This window comes from Larimichthys crocea, chromosome XXII (genome assembly GCF_000972845.2).
Source record: "Larimichthys crocea isolate SSNF chromosome XXII, L_crocea_2.0, whole genome shotgun sequence".
NCBI lineage: Eukaryota > Metazoa > Chordata > Actinopteri > Sciaenidae > Larimichthys > Larimichthys crocea.
The window spans coordinates 9,127,911-9,140,944 of record NC_040032.1 but is presented as its reverse complement, the minus strand read 5'-3'; the positions used below and the strand labels follow the sequence as shown (position 1 = coordinate 9,140,944).

Here is a 13,034-nt window from a genome sequence, read left to right as displayed (position 1 = left end):
CCTCAGACAGTGATTTTAATTAAAGGAAGTTCTCACTGTTTCATTGCTGCATTGCAGAGTCTGCAGGTCTGAGCATGCTCAGCTGTCAGCGGCGCCACCTGGTGGCTCACCTGCAGACATCAGGACGAGGTGTGACCACACACACACACAGCTCCATGTTTTATCACGCCGATCAGCTCCGTGTGTTTGAGGAAAAGTGAACAAAATGTGGAAATGAGGCACTCTGAGCTGTCAGCCTCTCGCTCTCAGACAATAGATACTGCGGGTGTTTTTTTTTAGACCGGCAGGAATCTGTGTGGCACATTCTCAACATGTTTTCAACTTTAAAAGCAACTTCCTCTGCAGAGGGCACCGAGTTCAAGGCGACTGTAAACCTGATCGCAGCTCCTGGATGCTGAGAAAACATCTTGATCACGCTCGTACGAAGATCTTTGACACGAAAACAAGAAACGTTCATCTTTGATCTGCCTTGAAAATGTTTTAATGCACCTGACCTGCAAAACTAAACCCTGACATCATGATTTCATCTGACACCACATGTGACTTCCTGTGTGAACAAACAACCTCAGAGTGACAGAAAATGAAATGAAACTGTTTCTGCTGCTTTATATTCTTCGTATACGAGCGACACTTGATGACGTGATTAAACAGTGATTTTAAAGTTTCTTCTTGAACCTGTGGAACGTCCAACAAACACGTCATCGTCTTATTTCAGGTAAACTTCAGCCTCCTTCAGGACTTCCTCTTTTTGGTGGAAGTAGTCTCTGAACCAGGATATGTGTTCCTTCTTCTGTTGGACCGTCACATACGGGTTTCTGGACAGACCGGCCACCACGAGCTCCATGAAGTGACGCACCGGTCCCTGCCGGGGGAAACCGTCCTCCAGGTGTTTGTCTAAGAAGATGTGCTCGTGGAACGGGACGTCGGCTTCCTCCTCGAGGCCTGACGAGAGTCGAGAGGACACGGTGAGCGCGATCCCTCCGCCAACGTTCAACCGGATATACAACAACGTTACTCACCGGCTTCGTTGTTGACCGGGTACTGCCACATTTTGCCCTCTTTGGTCCACTGGATCATTTCCTCGAGCCCGTTTCGAGGCGTGTGGTTGGTCGCCTGAGTCAGCTGATGAGCAAATTCCACGTCCCAGAGAGTCGGTCGAGCTGAAAATATGACAGCAGCAAGATGAGATGAGCTCCAAGTCTGTCTGACATCTGATTTAAACACCCTGAACTTTGTTACCGGCTGTTGATTCGACTCCTTCTTCAGTCGTCGGGGAGAAGATGTTCAGCCTTTTTCCTGTGAACAGGTTCCTCCTAGAACATAAAACTCACATTGACACAGTCCATCTGAAGAACCAGTAAAGATGATGATGATGATGATGATGAAGACAGATTTACCTTTTGCCACCTGCGTCCGTCTCCGCAGCGTTTTCTCTGTCGTCAGTGTATCCTCGCCCGTCCTCATCAAACCAGATCTGATTGGCCGGCCACGTCTTCTGTCGGTTTGGATTCCTTCCAACTTTCATGTCAGCGATAATAACTCTGAGGAAATGTTTATTACGTTAAACTGACGTTCACATACCCGACACACACACACACACACACACACACACAGACAGATAGTCGACACGTACCCGAGCTCGTTGGTCTCGCCTTTCTTCTGCGCCTCGCTCACGGCCTCGTGCTGCCTCAGCTGCCTCAGCAGCTCCGACTCGGCCTGGCTGCGGTTCGGCAGCGTGGAGGCGGCGGCTGATGCAGCCGCGACCAGCTCGGGATCCAGAGTCTCACTAAAGGAAACACAGAGACCAGAGATCAAGACCGGATCACGTCACGCTGAGACAGAATCCACACCCCGTCCTCACCTCTGTGCTGAAGCCTGGTCCGTCACCTGCTGGAACATGGTGATGGTGCTCTCCAGATCTGCTGTCTTGGAGGTCGACTCGTAACTTTGCGTAACTTTGTTTTTCAGCTTCCTCTTGTTGGTCACTTCCACCTTCATGGCTCCCAGAAGGTCGATGAGACTCTCTTTCCCGCTCCTCTTCCCACCTCCATGCTTTGCTGTGACCTGTTCAACATCTGTCTGCTGCTGCTGCTGCGTCGGACCTCCATCCTCCTCCGTCTTTAACCCCGCTGGCTCCTCGCTTCGTTCGGCCACCTTGAGGACTTCATCCTGTCCGTCATCTGCAGCTTTCTGTGTGAGCTCAGCTGGAGCTTCTGTCGGGTCAGAGGAGGCAGCGTCGCTTTTCTTCTCACATAGTCGGACTGAAGTTGAGCCGCTGAAGGCTCTGACTGCTCCGCCGTGTGCAGCCCTGCGTCAGAGAAGACAGAGTTCATCATCATCATCATCATCATCATCACAGGGTTAATATTATTACAATATTTAATACGTGACCATTATTGTCAGGACTCTGAGCTTCTTGGATCATCTGCCTACGTGATGCTGACGTTATTATAACATGTAATGGACGCGCTGCTCGGCTCAGGCTGTATGAACATGATGATGATGATGATGATGTCAGAGACGTTGATCTGCTCTTCCTCTCTGCCCTGACGCCTCCTTCCTGCAGGACGTCTGTTGATTTCTTTACAAATGACAGAGAAACATGTCGGCACCGATACGATGAAACCATCCTGTAGTCTGTCTGTCCCTTCACGAGATCCACGATGGAGGTGGAGGTGGTGCAGGACTACACTGGACTGGAGATGCAACACTGAGGCTGTCTGCAGACAGAGACAGAGCAGACTGTCCTTCCTGAGGACGCTCAGGTCCTTTAACGTGTGCACATGTTGCAGATGTTTTATCTGTTGTTGTTGAGAGTGTGAAACTGCACAGAGCGATGAAGAAGGCTCTGTGCTCTGTGCTCTGTGCTCTGTCTGGAGCTCCTGCAGCTGGTCGTGGAGAAAAGGCTCCACAAACTTCTCAGTGTCACGGACAACAACTCCCATCCACTGCATGAGCTCCTGCTCAAACACATCGTGCAGCTCCACTGTAAAAACTACAGCGTTCTACACGAGGTCCCGTGTGGGCCCTGAGGTCCCGTGTGGGCCTTGAGGTCCTCAGCAGTATCAGTTGTTTGTCTTTGGTTGGGAACAGTAGGTGCCAGTCTATCTCAACACTGTGGTGTCCAGGGTCACAGAGACCTGTTGCTGCCTTCATAGTCATAATAGATAGCTTGTTGTTGACGGTCCAATCTGCGTAAACAGACATCTGTGTCTCCAGACTAGAATATGCTGACAATAACACCTCCATGGGTAAAGACATTCTCTGTGACTCATTCTGGGCGTGTAGTATTTGTGCTGTTATCTTGGGGTTTAAAGTCGATCCACCAGGATGAGTTGGGCAGAATGTGAGACCGACTCAGGCACTTCTGATGAACTTTGAGAGTGTCTCTAATTCTCCTTGGCCAAGTGTCAATAAATAATACAGCATAAGACATCAGAGGCTGCTGAACACTTTCTGACCTTTGACCTTTGAGGTCATTCCTTCCAGCTGTGCAGACACTCAGTCTGATGGACAGAAGACATGATGCACATCTGCACAGGTTACCATGGAAACGAGCTGTCAGTGCAGGTTCATTGAAACAGCTGACTGCACCTCACAGCTGTTCCACTAATCGGGAGGTCGCCGGTTCGATCCCCGCCTCCTCCTCCAGTCTGCATGTGGAAACACAGCTGCCTGTCAGTCAGCTGAATGACCTGCACCTACCTGCCTGTGTCACACTCACCTGGAGACCGAAGCCGCCGCCGCCGCCGCCGTGTCACACCTGGCCAGGCACTGACACACACCGACTGAAGAGTGTCGGAGTAAAAATCTGAACATGATTTATTTTATTGTTATTTTTGCGTGTCCTTCCCGCACGCTCCTGACGCCTGACGCTGCTACAACATAAGTAACCCCCCGGAAACTCATGGATAACATTGGTTCCGGGAGAAAAAACGGGACTGTCCAAAACAGGAAACTGTAATTATTATTTTTTTATAATGTGAAACTATTTATTCATATTTTTGCATTTTCTCTCATTAAAAATAGTTTATTTTTCTTTTAATCTGGTATTTTCCATAAATCTTTAAACCTCGATCGTAGTCTCGCGATTAGTGATGGGAAGTTCGGTTCCTCGATCGTAGTCTCGCGATTAGTGATGGGAAGTTCGGTTCTCTTTAGGGAGTCAGATCATTCGACTCAGCTCACCAAAAAGAGCCGGATCTTCATTTTACCACTTAAACTTTTAGTAATTCAGCCAAATTTAGGGATGTTTTGACTTATATGATTTATATATAATTTAAATTATTCAAAACATCTTTTCTACATATTCAAAAGTAAAAAAAAAAATACTAGAATTGCACAAAATAGACAGAAAAACGTAAGCATGAATAATTTACTTTAAAAAAAAAAAGCTATTGTTGGATGCATAGCACGCACGTGACATTAAGTCACTGTATGCATGGAGCACCGGTTGCACACTGTATAACTTAACATGGGGCGGCAGTAGCTCAGTCCATAGGGACTCTGCTTGGGAATCGGAGGGTGGCCGGTTCAAGGCACCGAACCTCCCCAAATGCTCGCAGGGCGCCAGTCTGGCTGGCTGCCCATCACTCCACCATCTCTCTCCACATTTGCATGTCTATGAGCCTTGTACTTGTACTGTGTGTTTGTTTGGGGTTAAAAAATGCATGTAAATAAGTGGGAAAAAAGAATTTCCCTGTTGAGGGGAAATAAAGATTAATAAAGTATCTCTCTTCTATGACGGAGTAGTAGGGCCACATTTAAATAAAAACATTTTTTTGGAATTAATTACGAGATTAAAGTGAATTATCAAATATGGTGGCGAGAATTAATTACTCGCCATATTTAATAACGACCTTAATCTTGTAATTAATTCCTTTTTTCTTTTTAATGTGTCCCTAATATTCTGTCGTTCTCTTCTCTCTTTACAATAAATAAATAAATTTTAAAAACGCTGCACTAGAAAACGAACAAAAAAAAAAAAGATTAGTTCCGAGTCAATTTAAAGACTCCAACACTAAAAGATCCGGCTCTTCTTGGTGAGCCGAGTCGAATGATCCGACTCCCTAAAAAGAACCGAACTTCCCACCATCACTGCTCCGTCAAAATGGCGGGGGAGCGTTAGCGCCGGTCGCTCGGTTCGTCGGTTTGTTGTTTTCCCGCGCAGAGATGGAGAAACTCCGACAACAGGAAACTTTGAAAGTCACCGACAGCTGCGCAGATCGACACTGACCGCGTCTGTCCGCACAGATCCCGCAAAAACCCGCAAAAGGAGACAGAGGAGAGAGACCTGCACAGGTAACGACAGCGGGAGCTAAGTTGTTAGCACGGCGGCTAACACACACACACACACACACACACATATACACACACACACACACACACAGAGTTTACCGCGCTGTGACTCAGGTTAAATAAATACTCAGAGGTTAAAGTAACTTTATTTATTTAAATTAATGTGTGTGTGTATATGTGTGTGTATATATATATATATATATATATGTGTGTGTGTGTGTAGTGTGGTGTGTGTGTAACAGAAACACACTCTACGATGACTCATGTTTAATAAACATTTATTAATTACTTATTACTAAACTCTCAATCTGCAACTTTTTAATGTTTTTAAGTAAGTTATTTTTTCATTAACACACACAACACACAGAACAACACACAGTGCACACACACACACACACACACACAGCACACACAACACACACACACACAAGTGACACACACACACACAAACACCACACACAACAAGTGAGGGCTCACCTGTTTGAAAGCAGCATGTGTTACAGGTGTATGCAGGTTAACACACAATGAAACGACAGAAGAACATGATGAAAATACAATAAAACTCAATTCAAATCAGATTTTATTATCTTTGCACGTCTCTCCCAGGACGGACAACGTGCAACAGATGTCACAGACAAACAACACAAACAATTGTACAATGACTGATAAAATGACAATGATTACAATGACTGATAAAATGACAATGAATTACAATGAATGAATAATGACAAGAATTACAATGATGATATACAATAGAATAAGACAATGAATTACATGATGATAAAATGATTACAGTAGCAGATATGGCAGCATAATGACAGTAGTAATATGTGTAGTGGACGTCTGCAGGACCACAGCAGCAGCCACGATCCACGAGAACCTGCTGGACGACAGAGACAGAAACTCCAGGGAAGAAGTTTAGTTAGGACATGATTAATGAGACATGAAGTTTACAGATGGAGAGAGAAGAGTTGTTCTGTGTGCGGTGCCTGCAGACGGACCGGTACCACAGTGCTGTTACCGTCAGCTCGTGTTTCATTCGTGTTTCAGGCTTGACTCATAAGCTGCAGAGAAACACTCACAGCTAGCCTGTAACACCTCCAGGGATCGAACTGGCCTCTGTTTTACACTCTGATGAGCTTTCTGTCTGCTGACGTGAGCTGTCATCGTCTGCGTACACCTGAAGATGTCGAGCTGTTATTCACTGATGTTTGTTTCGTCAGCCATGGCGGAGGAGCGTCGGCCGAAGCAGTGTTCGGTCGTCCTGCCCACGGAGTCCATGAAGGCCATGGCCGAGTCTATGGCGTCGGCAGCTGCAGGAGGAAAGCTGCGTCGCTCTGAGGAAGAAGTCAGCTACAGGATAAAGGAAATCGCTCAGGGTGACGACGAACAATAATAATATGTTTTATTTGTTCAGAGTCTGAAAAACAAAACGTTCTTAATCTTCTTTTCTTTGTCTCTTTCCAAAGGACGTCTCAAATTCATGCATCACGGGAAGAGACGTAAACAACCACGAGCGACATCGATAACGCTCTCAAACTAAAAAACGTGGAGGTGAGCGAGCGCGCACGCTTTGAGTCAACGAGACTCGGTGTTCGTTGCTTCACTGTGTGTTCTGTCTCCTTCCAGCCTCTGTTCGGCTTCCAGTCGCAGGAGTTCATCCCGTTCCGCTTCGCCAGCGGCGGCGGCAGAGAGCTTCACTTCTACGAGGAGAAGGAAGTAGACTCAGTGACATCATCAACACGCCGCTGCCCAGAGTTCCTCTAACGTGTCTCTGAAAGGTTCGATCAGTCCGACGTGTCCTTAAAGTCCAGGATGTTGTCTTGTGTCTCAGCTCATGCTTCATGTTGTCAACCCACAGCTCACTGGTTAAGTATCGACGGCGTGCAGCTGCGATTCCAGAGAACCTCCACCAGGTGAGTCCTGCTCACGTCGTTTTAAAAAACACAAAACATTTGAGGGAAAACGTCTAATTAGATCTTTTACGTTTGAACTTTCAGCCCCGAAAGAGCACAAAATCGAGTCAACAGAACCGCTCAAAGTCGTCAAACCCGGTCAGGAGGAGGACGGTGCGATCCAGGCAAGGGTCGGGAGCGACGGCTGCGGAGGGCAAAGGTCCGTGTCTGTCCTCGTCACCCTCGCGCCTTCGTCCGTCGTAATTATCTGGATTTAGTTTCATCGAGTTCCCGTCCGTGTCTTTCAGGAAAGGAGAAAGGTCCGATCAAGCTGAAGCACACCAGCACGCACGAGCTGTCTGTGGGACAGCAGCTCTACTACAGGAGATCACAGAAGCATGGTCGGCTCCTGTGAGGCCAAAGAGCTGTAAGTCCTGTCTGTCCCTGTCTGTCTGTCTGTGTGTCTGTCCTGTCGTCTGTCTTCGTCTGTCTGTCTGTCGTTGTGTGTAAACTGTCTGCTAACCTCCTTTTGCTACTGTGTTTCCTCTTGTCTCCTTCAGGAAGCTCTGCAGAGCATGCCACAGATCCTGGACTCTATCAGATGCTTCCGAGATTCAGCACGTTATTTCTGAAGGATGTAGGTCCTCTCTGTCCTCTCTGTCCTCTCTGTCCTCTCTGTTCCTCTCGTCCTCTCTGTCCTCTCCGTCTTCTCCCGTCTTCTCCTGTCAATGCCTGAAACACGCGTGTATCTGTGCTGACTGTTCTCTCTCTCTCGAAGGTTCGCGTGAACGTCGTGCAGAACACCTCGCCCTGCTATGCATACCATGCGGATGGTCAAAGCTCTGATGGACACCCGACGCTGTATTTGGAGAAATACGTGAGTGCGTTAACAATCTGTTGTTTAGGTTATTATATATTTATTGATCCTTGTAATCGAGACACGTCTTCTCTGTCTGTTTGTAGCTGCACGAGCAATCCCGGCCGTGGTGACGTGCATCGTGGAGTAAGCAGCTCTGGTTTGCGACCGATTGTCGCAACCACTGGGCTCTGCGAGACTTTGCCGCTCGCCTCATGGCCCAAAGCTGCAAAACCTTCAGCACCACGACCAACAACATCCAGTCCCGCATCACAAAGACTTTTACTAAGGTGTGTGGTTGTTGTATTCAGTGGATGAACTTCAGGGTACGTAGCAGCAGAACTTTAAAGATGTCCGTGTCTCCTCAGAGTTTGGTTGGACGATAAAACTCAGTGGACGACGCTTTACGGCTGCATCGCTGGACTCGCTGGAGCTCGGAGCGTGACGTGAGTCCGATTCTGTTTTTCTTTGCTTGGGGTCGTTTTGTTTCTCTTCAGTCGACGTCATCCTCGCACTTGTCGCCTCACAGGTGATAAAGACGTTGATCCTCTCCCGGCTTTCTGTAGAGGGCGCTCGCATCAAAGCAGTGATGGAAGACCGGTGGTCCCAACATCGATAAGATCGGAGCCGACCACGTCAGAGCCTCTTGCTGGTAATCAATAAAGTCTGTGATTGTTCTGCGTCGCTCAGGCGGCGTTCGTCAGTTACTCACGTGTCATGAAATGTGTTCCAAAGAAACACTGCGCGAGCGTCATCGCAAAGATCCGACCGCAGCCCGACAACGGGGAGCAGTACCGCACAGACTACGGTTACCTCGGCCCGATGCTTGCTCCCACGTGATGAAGGCCAGGACTCAGGCGGCGCTGCAAGCGAGCAGGTCAACAGAACCACGCTGACGATCACACGGTAACGTGTCCCGACGGACAGAGATGGCATGAGATGGCAGCAAACAGGCAAACGAGCTAACGAGCGTGCGTCCTCCTCCCGCCAGCTCGCCCCCACCTCACCGTCTCCCAGAGCGGGCTCAGCGGGTCGGCAGGACCGCGCATCCCAGCATAATCAAGGTCCCGAGCTCCCTCACCTGATGTCGCCTCGCCCGGGACGCCGTCCAGCCGTCTCCCCCGGCGACAAAGTACATCGTGATGGCAACCACGCAGGAGCCGCCTCCCTCGCAGGTGCGTTTGATTTCTATTAATTTCATTCTAACGTGACCGGTGTGACGTCGCCGAGCCAGTGTTCTCCGTCTTCCCTGCAGGTCATCACCATCAGCTCTTCCCAGTCGCCTCGCCGGTCACGAGCACGCGTTCCAGCGCCACCTCCACCTTGCACCGTTGGTCAAACTGGATCCGGCGGCGGCCCGGACTGACGACTTCACGACCTCTGCAGAAATACATCGTGGTGTCCTTGCCGGCGTCCGCCTCGTCCCTCTGGAGAGTAAGAGCTCCGTGTTACCGACCTCCATCTCCTCCCAACCACTCGAAGCGGCGATGAAGCTCGACAGGTCCGAGTCTCCCGGAGCGAGCACGCAGTCGCCCGCACTGAGACGAGGTTTGAACCGGGTCGCTGCAGGTTTGTATGGGCTGAACTTAAAGGGTTAAACTCTGGAGGGGAACATCCGAACTCTGGACCGATGAAGAGCAAAGTGATGTTGTAAATATGTTAATGCCAATGAAAACTGAGACTGACCTCTTAATGTTTCAGCTGATATCCATGATTCAATTCTTTTTTTACCCTAAATAACAGATTTTGTATGAAAGCTTTGATCGTGTGTGTTTCTGATTTTATTCAGTGAATGTCTGACGTCCCGTGTTCAAAGTGTTTCACTTTAAATACAACAGAAATATCGGACAGGTTTTATACTTGATGATGACAGCAGTTTTTCATCCTGGTGACAGACAAAAAAAAAACCAGAATAAGCCAAATATAGTATACTGCAGTGTATGAAATACTGCATTACAGTCCTCAAGACTTTAAGTAAAAGTACTCTATTATCAGAATTCTTCGTTTCATGTTTTGTAAAGTAACACAACAATCAAGCGTCCACGCTCTAATCCTGCATAACTTTAAGCCTTAATGTAACCTGAACAGGTGAGTTTGCTGCTTGGGTGTACAAGATTAAACTACGTGCACTACAACTCCCAGTGTGCATTGCAGTATAAAACCTAGAGCTTGCCATTTCAAAATAAAGTTTTATTTTTGTTTTCTTCATCCTGATATTGATTTAAGATATAATGTTGATGGAAAACGTTTTTTTATTATAATATATTATATTTCACAAACCAGAAAATAAATAACTCGATATTCAGCTGAATGCAGCGTGGTATGTGTATGTTCGGCTTTTATTTTGAAGGTCAAATTGGAACACCGGAAGTATTTCTGTGCACATGGCAGAGCGTTAAAAAAAAAAACGATGGTAATAAGACAGACAGGTATAAAGTACAGACGACAGACAGACAGGTAGATAAGGACGAGACAGACAGGTAAAGACAGACATGCATTTCAACAATAAGAGCTGCAGGCTAAAGAAGACTGCAGAGAAATCTCCAGGATGATCAAGGTGAACGGTGTGTTTGAGTTTGCAGCTTTAATCACGTTAATTAACTTAATTAACTTTCTTCTCTGGGTGTTTTTTAGGAGCTGGCGGTTTTTGAAAAAATGTCTGACCAGGTGAAGATTTCCATAAAGTAAATTTAGAAGATAAGTTTCATTAACTGAAATATCAGTAACAGTGTAATCCCACTGTGGTAACTATGTACTACAGCTGTACTCGAGTATTCTCTGTTACATTACTCTGATCAAACCGTTCGCAAGCTGACAAACTGAGCTAACAGCAGCTACAGCTGTCAGCAGTTTACTTCACTGTCCATCATAAACTCTGTAAATCACAGAGAGTTGAGGCGGAGCAGCCGGAGGACATCAGAGGGAAAACCAGAAAACATTCCTCCAAAAATATGATCCGTTTCACCAGAATCAGTGAAATAGTTTGGCTCGGCTGACGTCTGCGCGCTCTCTGGGTGAAATATTAAACGAACGTGGTCACGTTTATTCGTGTCTCGGTTGATGACGGTAAATGATTGTTACCTATATTAAATTAACTGGAGGATGAGATGTTTGTATTTCTGATTCTGTCTCGTTTGAATCACTTAGAGCTGGAGCGTGACGGGTTCTGCCAGAATCCGTTCTTCGAATGTCTCGTCGCCGAAGTTCCAGAGCAGAATAAATCTGAAGAAGGTGAAGTGTCGAGTCGCTGACGTCTTCTTCTCGCGTCGTGCAGATAATAAAACGTCTGTGGTCTTTGTCGTCCTTCCAGGATTCACGCTTGTCGATACCTCTGTACTTCTACACGTACAGCACGTGGATGGGCCGCTCGGTGTATTTGAGGATCTGTACGTGATGCCAGAATTCAGAGGTAAAACACTTTGACAGAACAAAGAAACCATCATTTCTTCACGCTTTAGAACTCTGCGTTCCCGACAGGAAGCATCGGCAAAGGTCTGATGAGCAAAGTCGCGAGGTAAGATCTTTCTTTTCACCTCCGGTTTGAAGTTTTGTTGATGTTTGCAGACCGGATTCATTCATCGTCTTTGTTGGTCAGGGGGGGAAGAAGAGCAGTGTGTGTGCGGCTGCAGCTCTCGTGTTGGACGTGAATACTCCAGCTCGAGACTTTTATGCCACGAAAGGAGCTCAGGACCTGACGGCCAGCGAAGGCTGGCACTTCATACGCTTTGACGGACAGAGCCTGGACGATCTGGTAAACGAAGGCCCCAAGATTAGAAAAAACTGTGGCTGGTTTCTTAACGGGTACCTCGTTCCTCCGATTTAAAGGTGATTTAGTGTCTGGTGTTTGAGTCTTTGTAGGATCCGGTGCTTGGGCCGAAGACTTTTTTCTCAGGTGTGCTGCTATTTAATTCAGCAGGTGTCACATTGACCAACTGATGGACTTCCTGTCAGGTCTTGAAAGATGGCGCTGTCTTGAAATTGATAATGTGAAAATAAACAAGCTGTACATTCAAAGGATGCAGCAACTCTGTAAACAAACTCTGTATGCCAATGAGTCATTTCATGAAAAGTTCTTACTTGATGATGAAAAACCCAATAATGTAATAAAATGACTTGATTTTTTTTTAAAACCTTTCGGTGGCTCAGTTTAGACGTCGTGTGGTGACCAAACAATCAGTTCTAGAAAAAGAGTTGACAGTGAATCTTTGACTGAAGGTCTCAGAATAATTGGTGCCGAGCAGCGAAGCCCCTAGAACGCCACGGTGGAAAAGATTTGAAACTTGTCACACATATTCAGGACAGTCCCATGGTCAACCTCAAGAATTATCATGCCTGTACGTTGACCTGTAGCGCCCCCAACATGTCAAAGTTTGAAGTGCATTCAGCTTCATAACTTGGACCCGTCGGTCCAAATTTCACAAACGAGGTGCCGTGGATCTTTGGATCAAAACCTTCAAAAGCATTTCAGGTCACGCAGATTGTCTGATTTCCAGGAGACTTTGACGCACAGAGTCTTCAACCAAAGCACAAAATTATCATGTGATTTTTTAATTTTTCGTTTCCATCTGCCGTAGCAGCCAATCAAACTCAGCGGCGACGACGCCAAACAGGAAGTGGAGCCATATCTCCAACAGTTTGATGTTTTGACTTCAAACTTCTAACACAGACTCAGACCCCTTCTTTGAAGGCTTGGTGACCTTTGACCTTTAGGGGGCGCTATAGTAGAAAAATGCATTTTTGCTCATATCTTCATATTGATTTGGACTTCCAGTGTTGACTGATACTCTCAGACATCCCAGTACAGAGCGCACACTTGTCCGATTTACATGAAACTTGATGGATATGGTCTTCAACCAGGCTGGCTGATGGTTGAAGTTTCATGTCTGAACTCCAAACTCTTTGCCGTAACAGCCAATCCATCGGAAGTGGGCCCAATGTCTCGCAATGCCTTTGATCGTATCGACACGAACTGTGGTGGTGGACTC

General features: G+C 46.9%; 2 protein-coding genes and 1 pseudogene across 2 annotated transcripts in view; 2 read left to right on the top strand and 1 right to left on the bottom strand.

Annotated features, from left to right (window-relative positions):
* Positions 1–461: 461 nt before the first annotated feature.
* Positions 462–3,919, bottom strand: mrps31 (mitochondrial ribosomal protein S31). The gene is made up of 7 exons (XM_019269434.2): positions 3,725–3,919; positions 1,862–2,308; positions 1,634–1,786; positions 1,398–1,541; positions 1,240–1,313; positions 1,020–1,160; positions 462–942 (listed from the first exon to the last, which is right to left on the bottom strand). Exons 1-7 carry the CDS (start codon positions 3,817–3,819, stop codon positions 707–709), a joined length of 1,290 nt encoding a protein of 429 aa, XP_019124979.2. The 5' UTR covers positions 3,820–3,919; the 3' UTR covers positions 462–706.
* Positions 3,920–5,061: 1,142 nt separating this feature from the next.
* On the top strand, positions 5,062–9,647 carry LOC113744369 (transcription initiation factor TFIID subunit 6-like; annotated as a pseudogene).
* Positions 9,648–10,499: 852 nt separating this feature from the next.
* The window catches only part of sat2b (spermidine/spermine N1-acetyltransferase family member 2b), a 12,086-nt gene continuing 9,551 nt past the window's right edge, over positions 10,500–13,034 (top strand). Inside the window, exon 1 of the mRNA XM_019269448.2 lies at positions 10,500–10,606. Coding sequence (XP_019124993.2) covers positions 10,598–10,606 — 9 coding nt within the window. The 5' untranslated portion in view covers positions 10,500–10,597. The remainder of the gene's footprint in view (positions 10,607–13,034) is intronic.

What these genes read in the sequence shown, in the direction of transcription:
- mrps31 (XM_019269434.2), bottom strand. Translation starts at nt 3,819, where the DNA reads ATGTTCAGATTTTTACTCCGACACTCTTCAGTCGGTGTGTGTCAGTGC. An exon ending in GACCAGGCTTCAGCACAGAG is followed by an intron (nt 1,787 to 1,861) that starts GTGAGGACGGGG and finishes TGTTTCCTTTAG; the next exon opens with TGAGACTCTGGATCCCGAGC. An exon ending in ACGGACGCAGGTGGCAAAAG is followed by an intron (nt 1,314 to 1,397) that starts GTAAATCTGTCT and finishes TTTATGTTCTAG; the next exon opens with GAGGAACCTGTTCACAGGAA.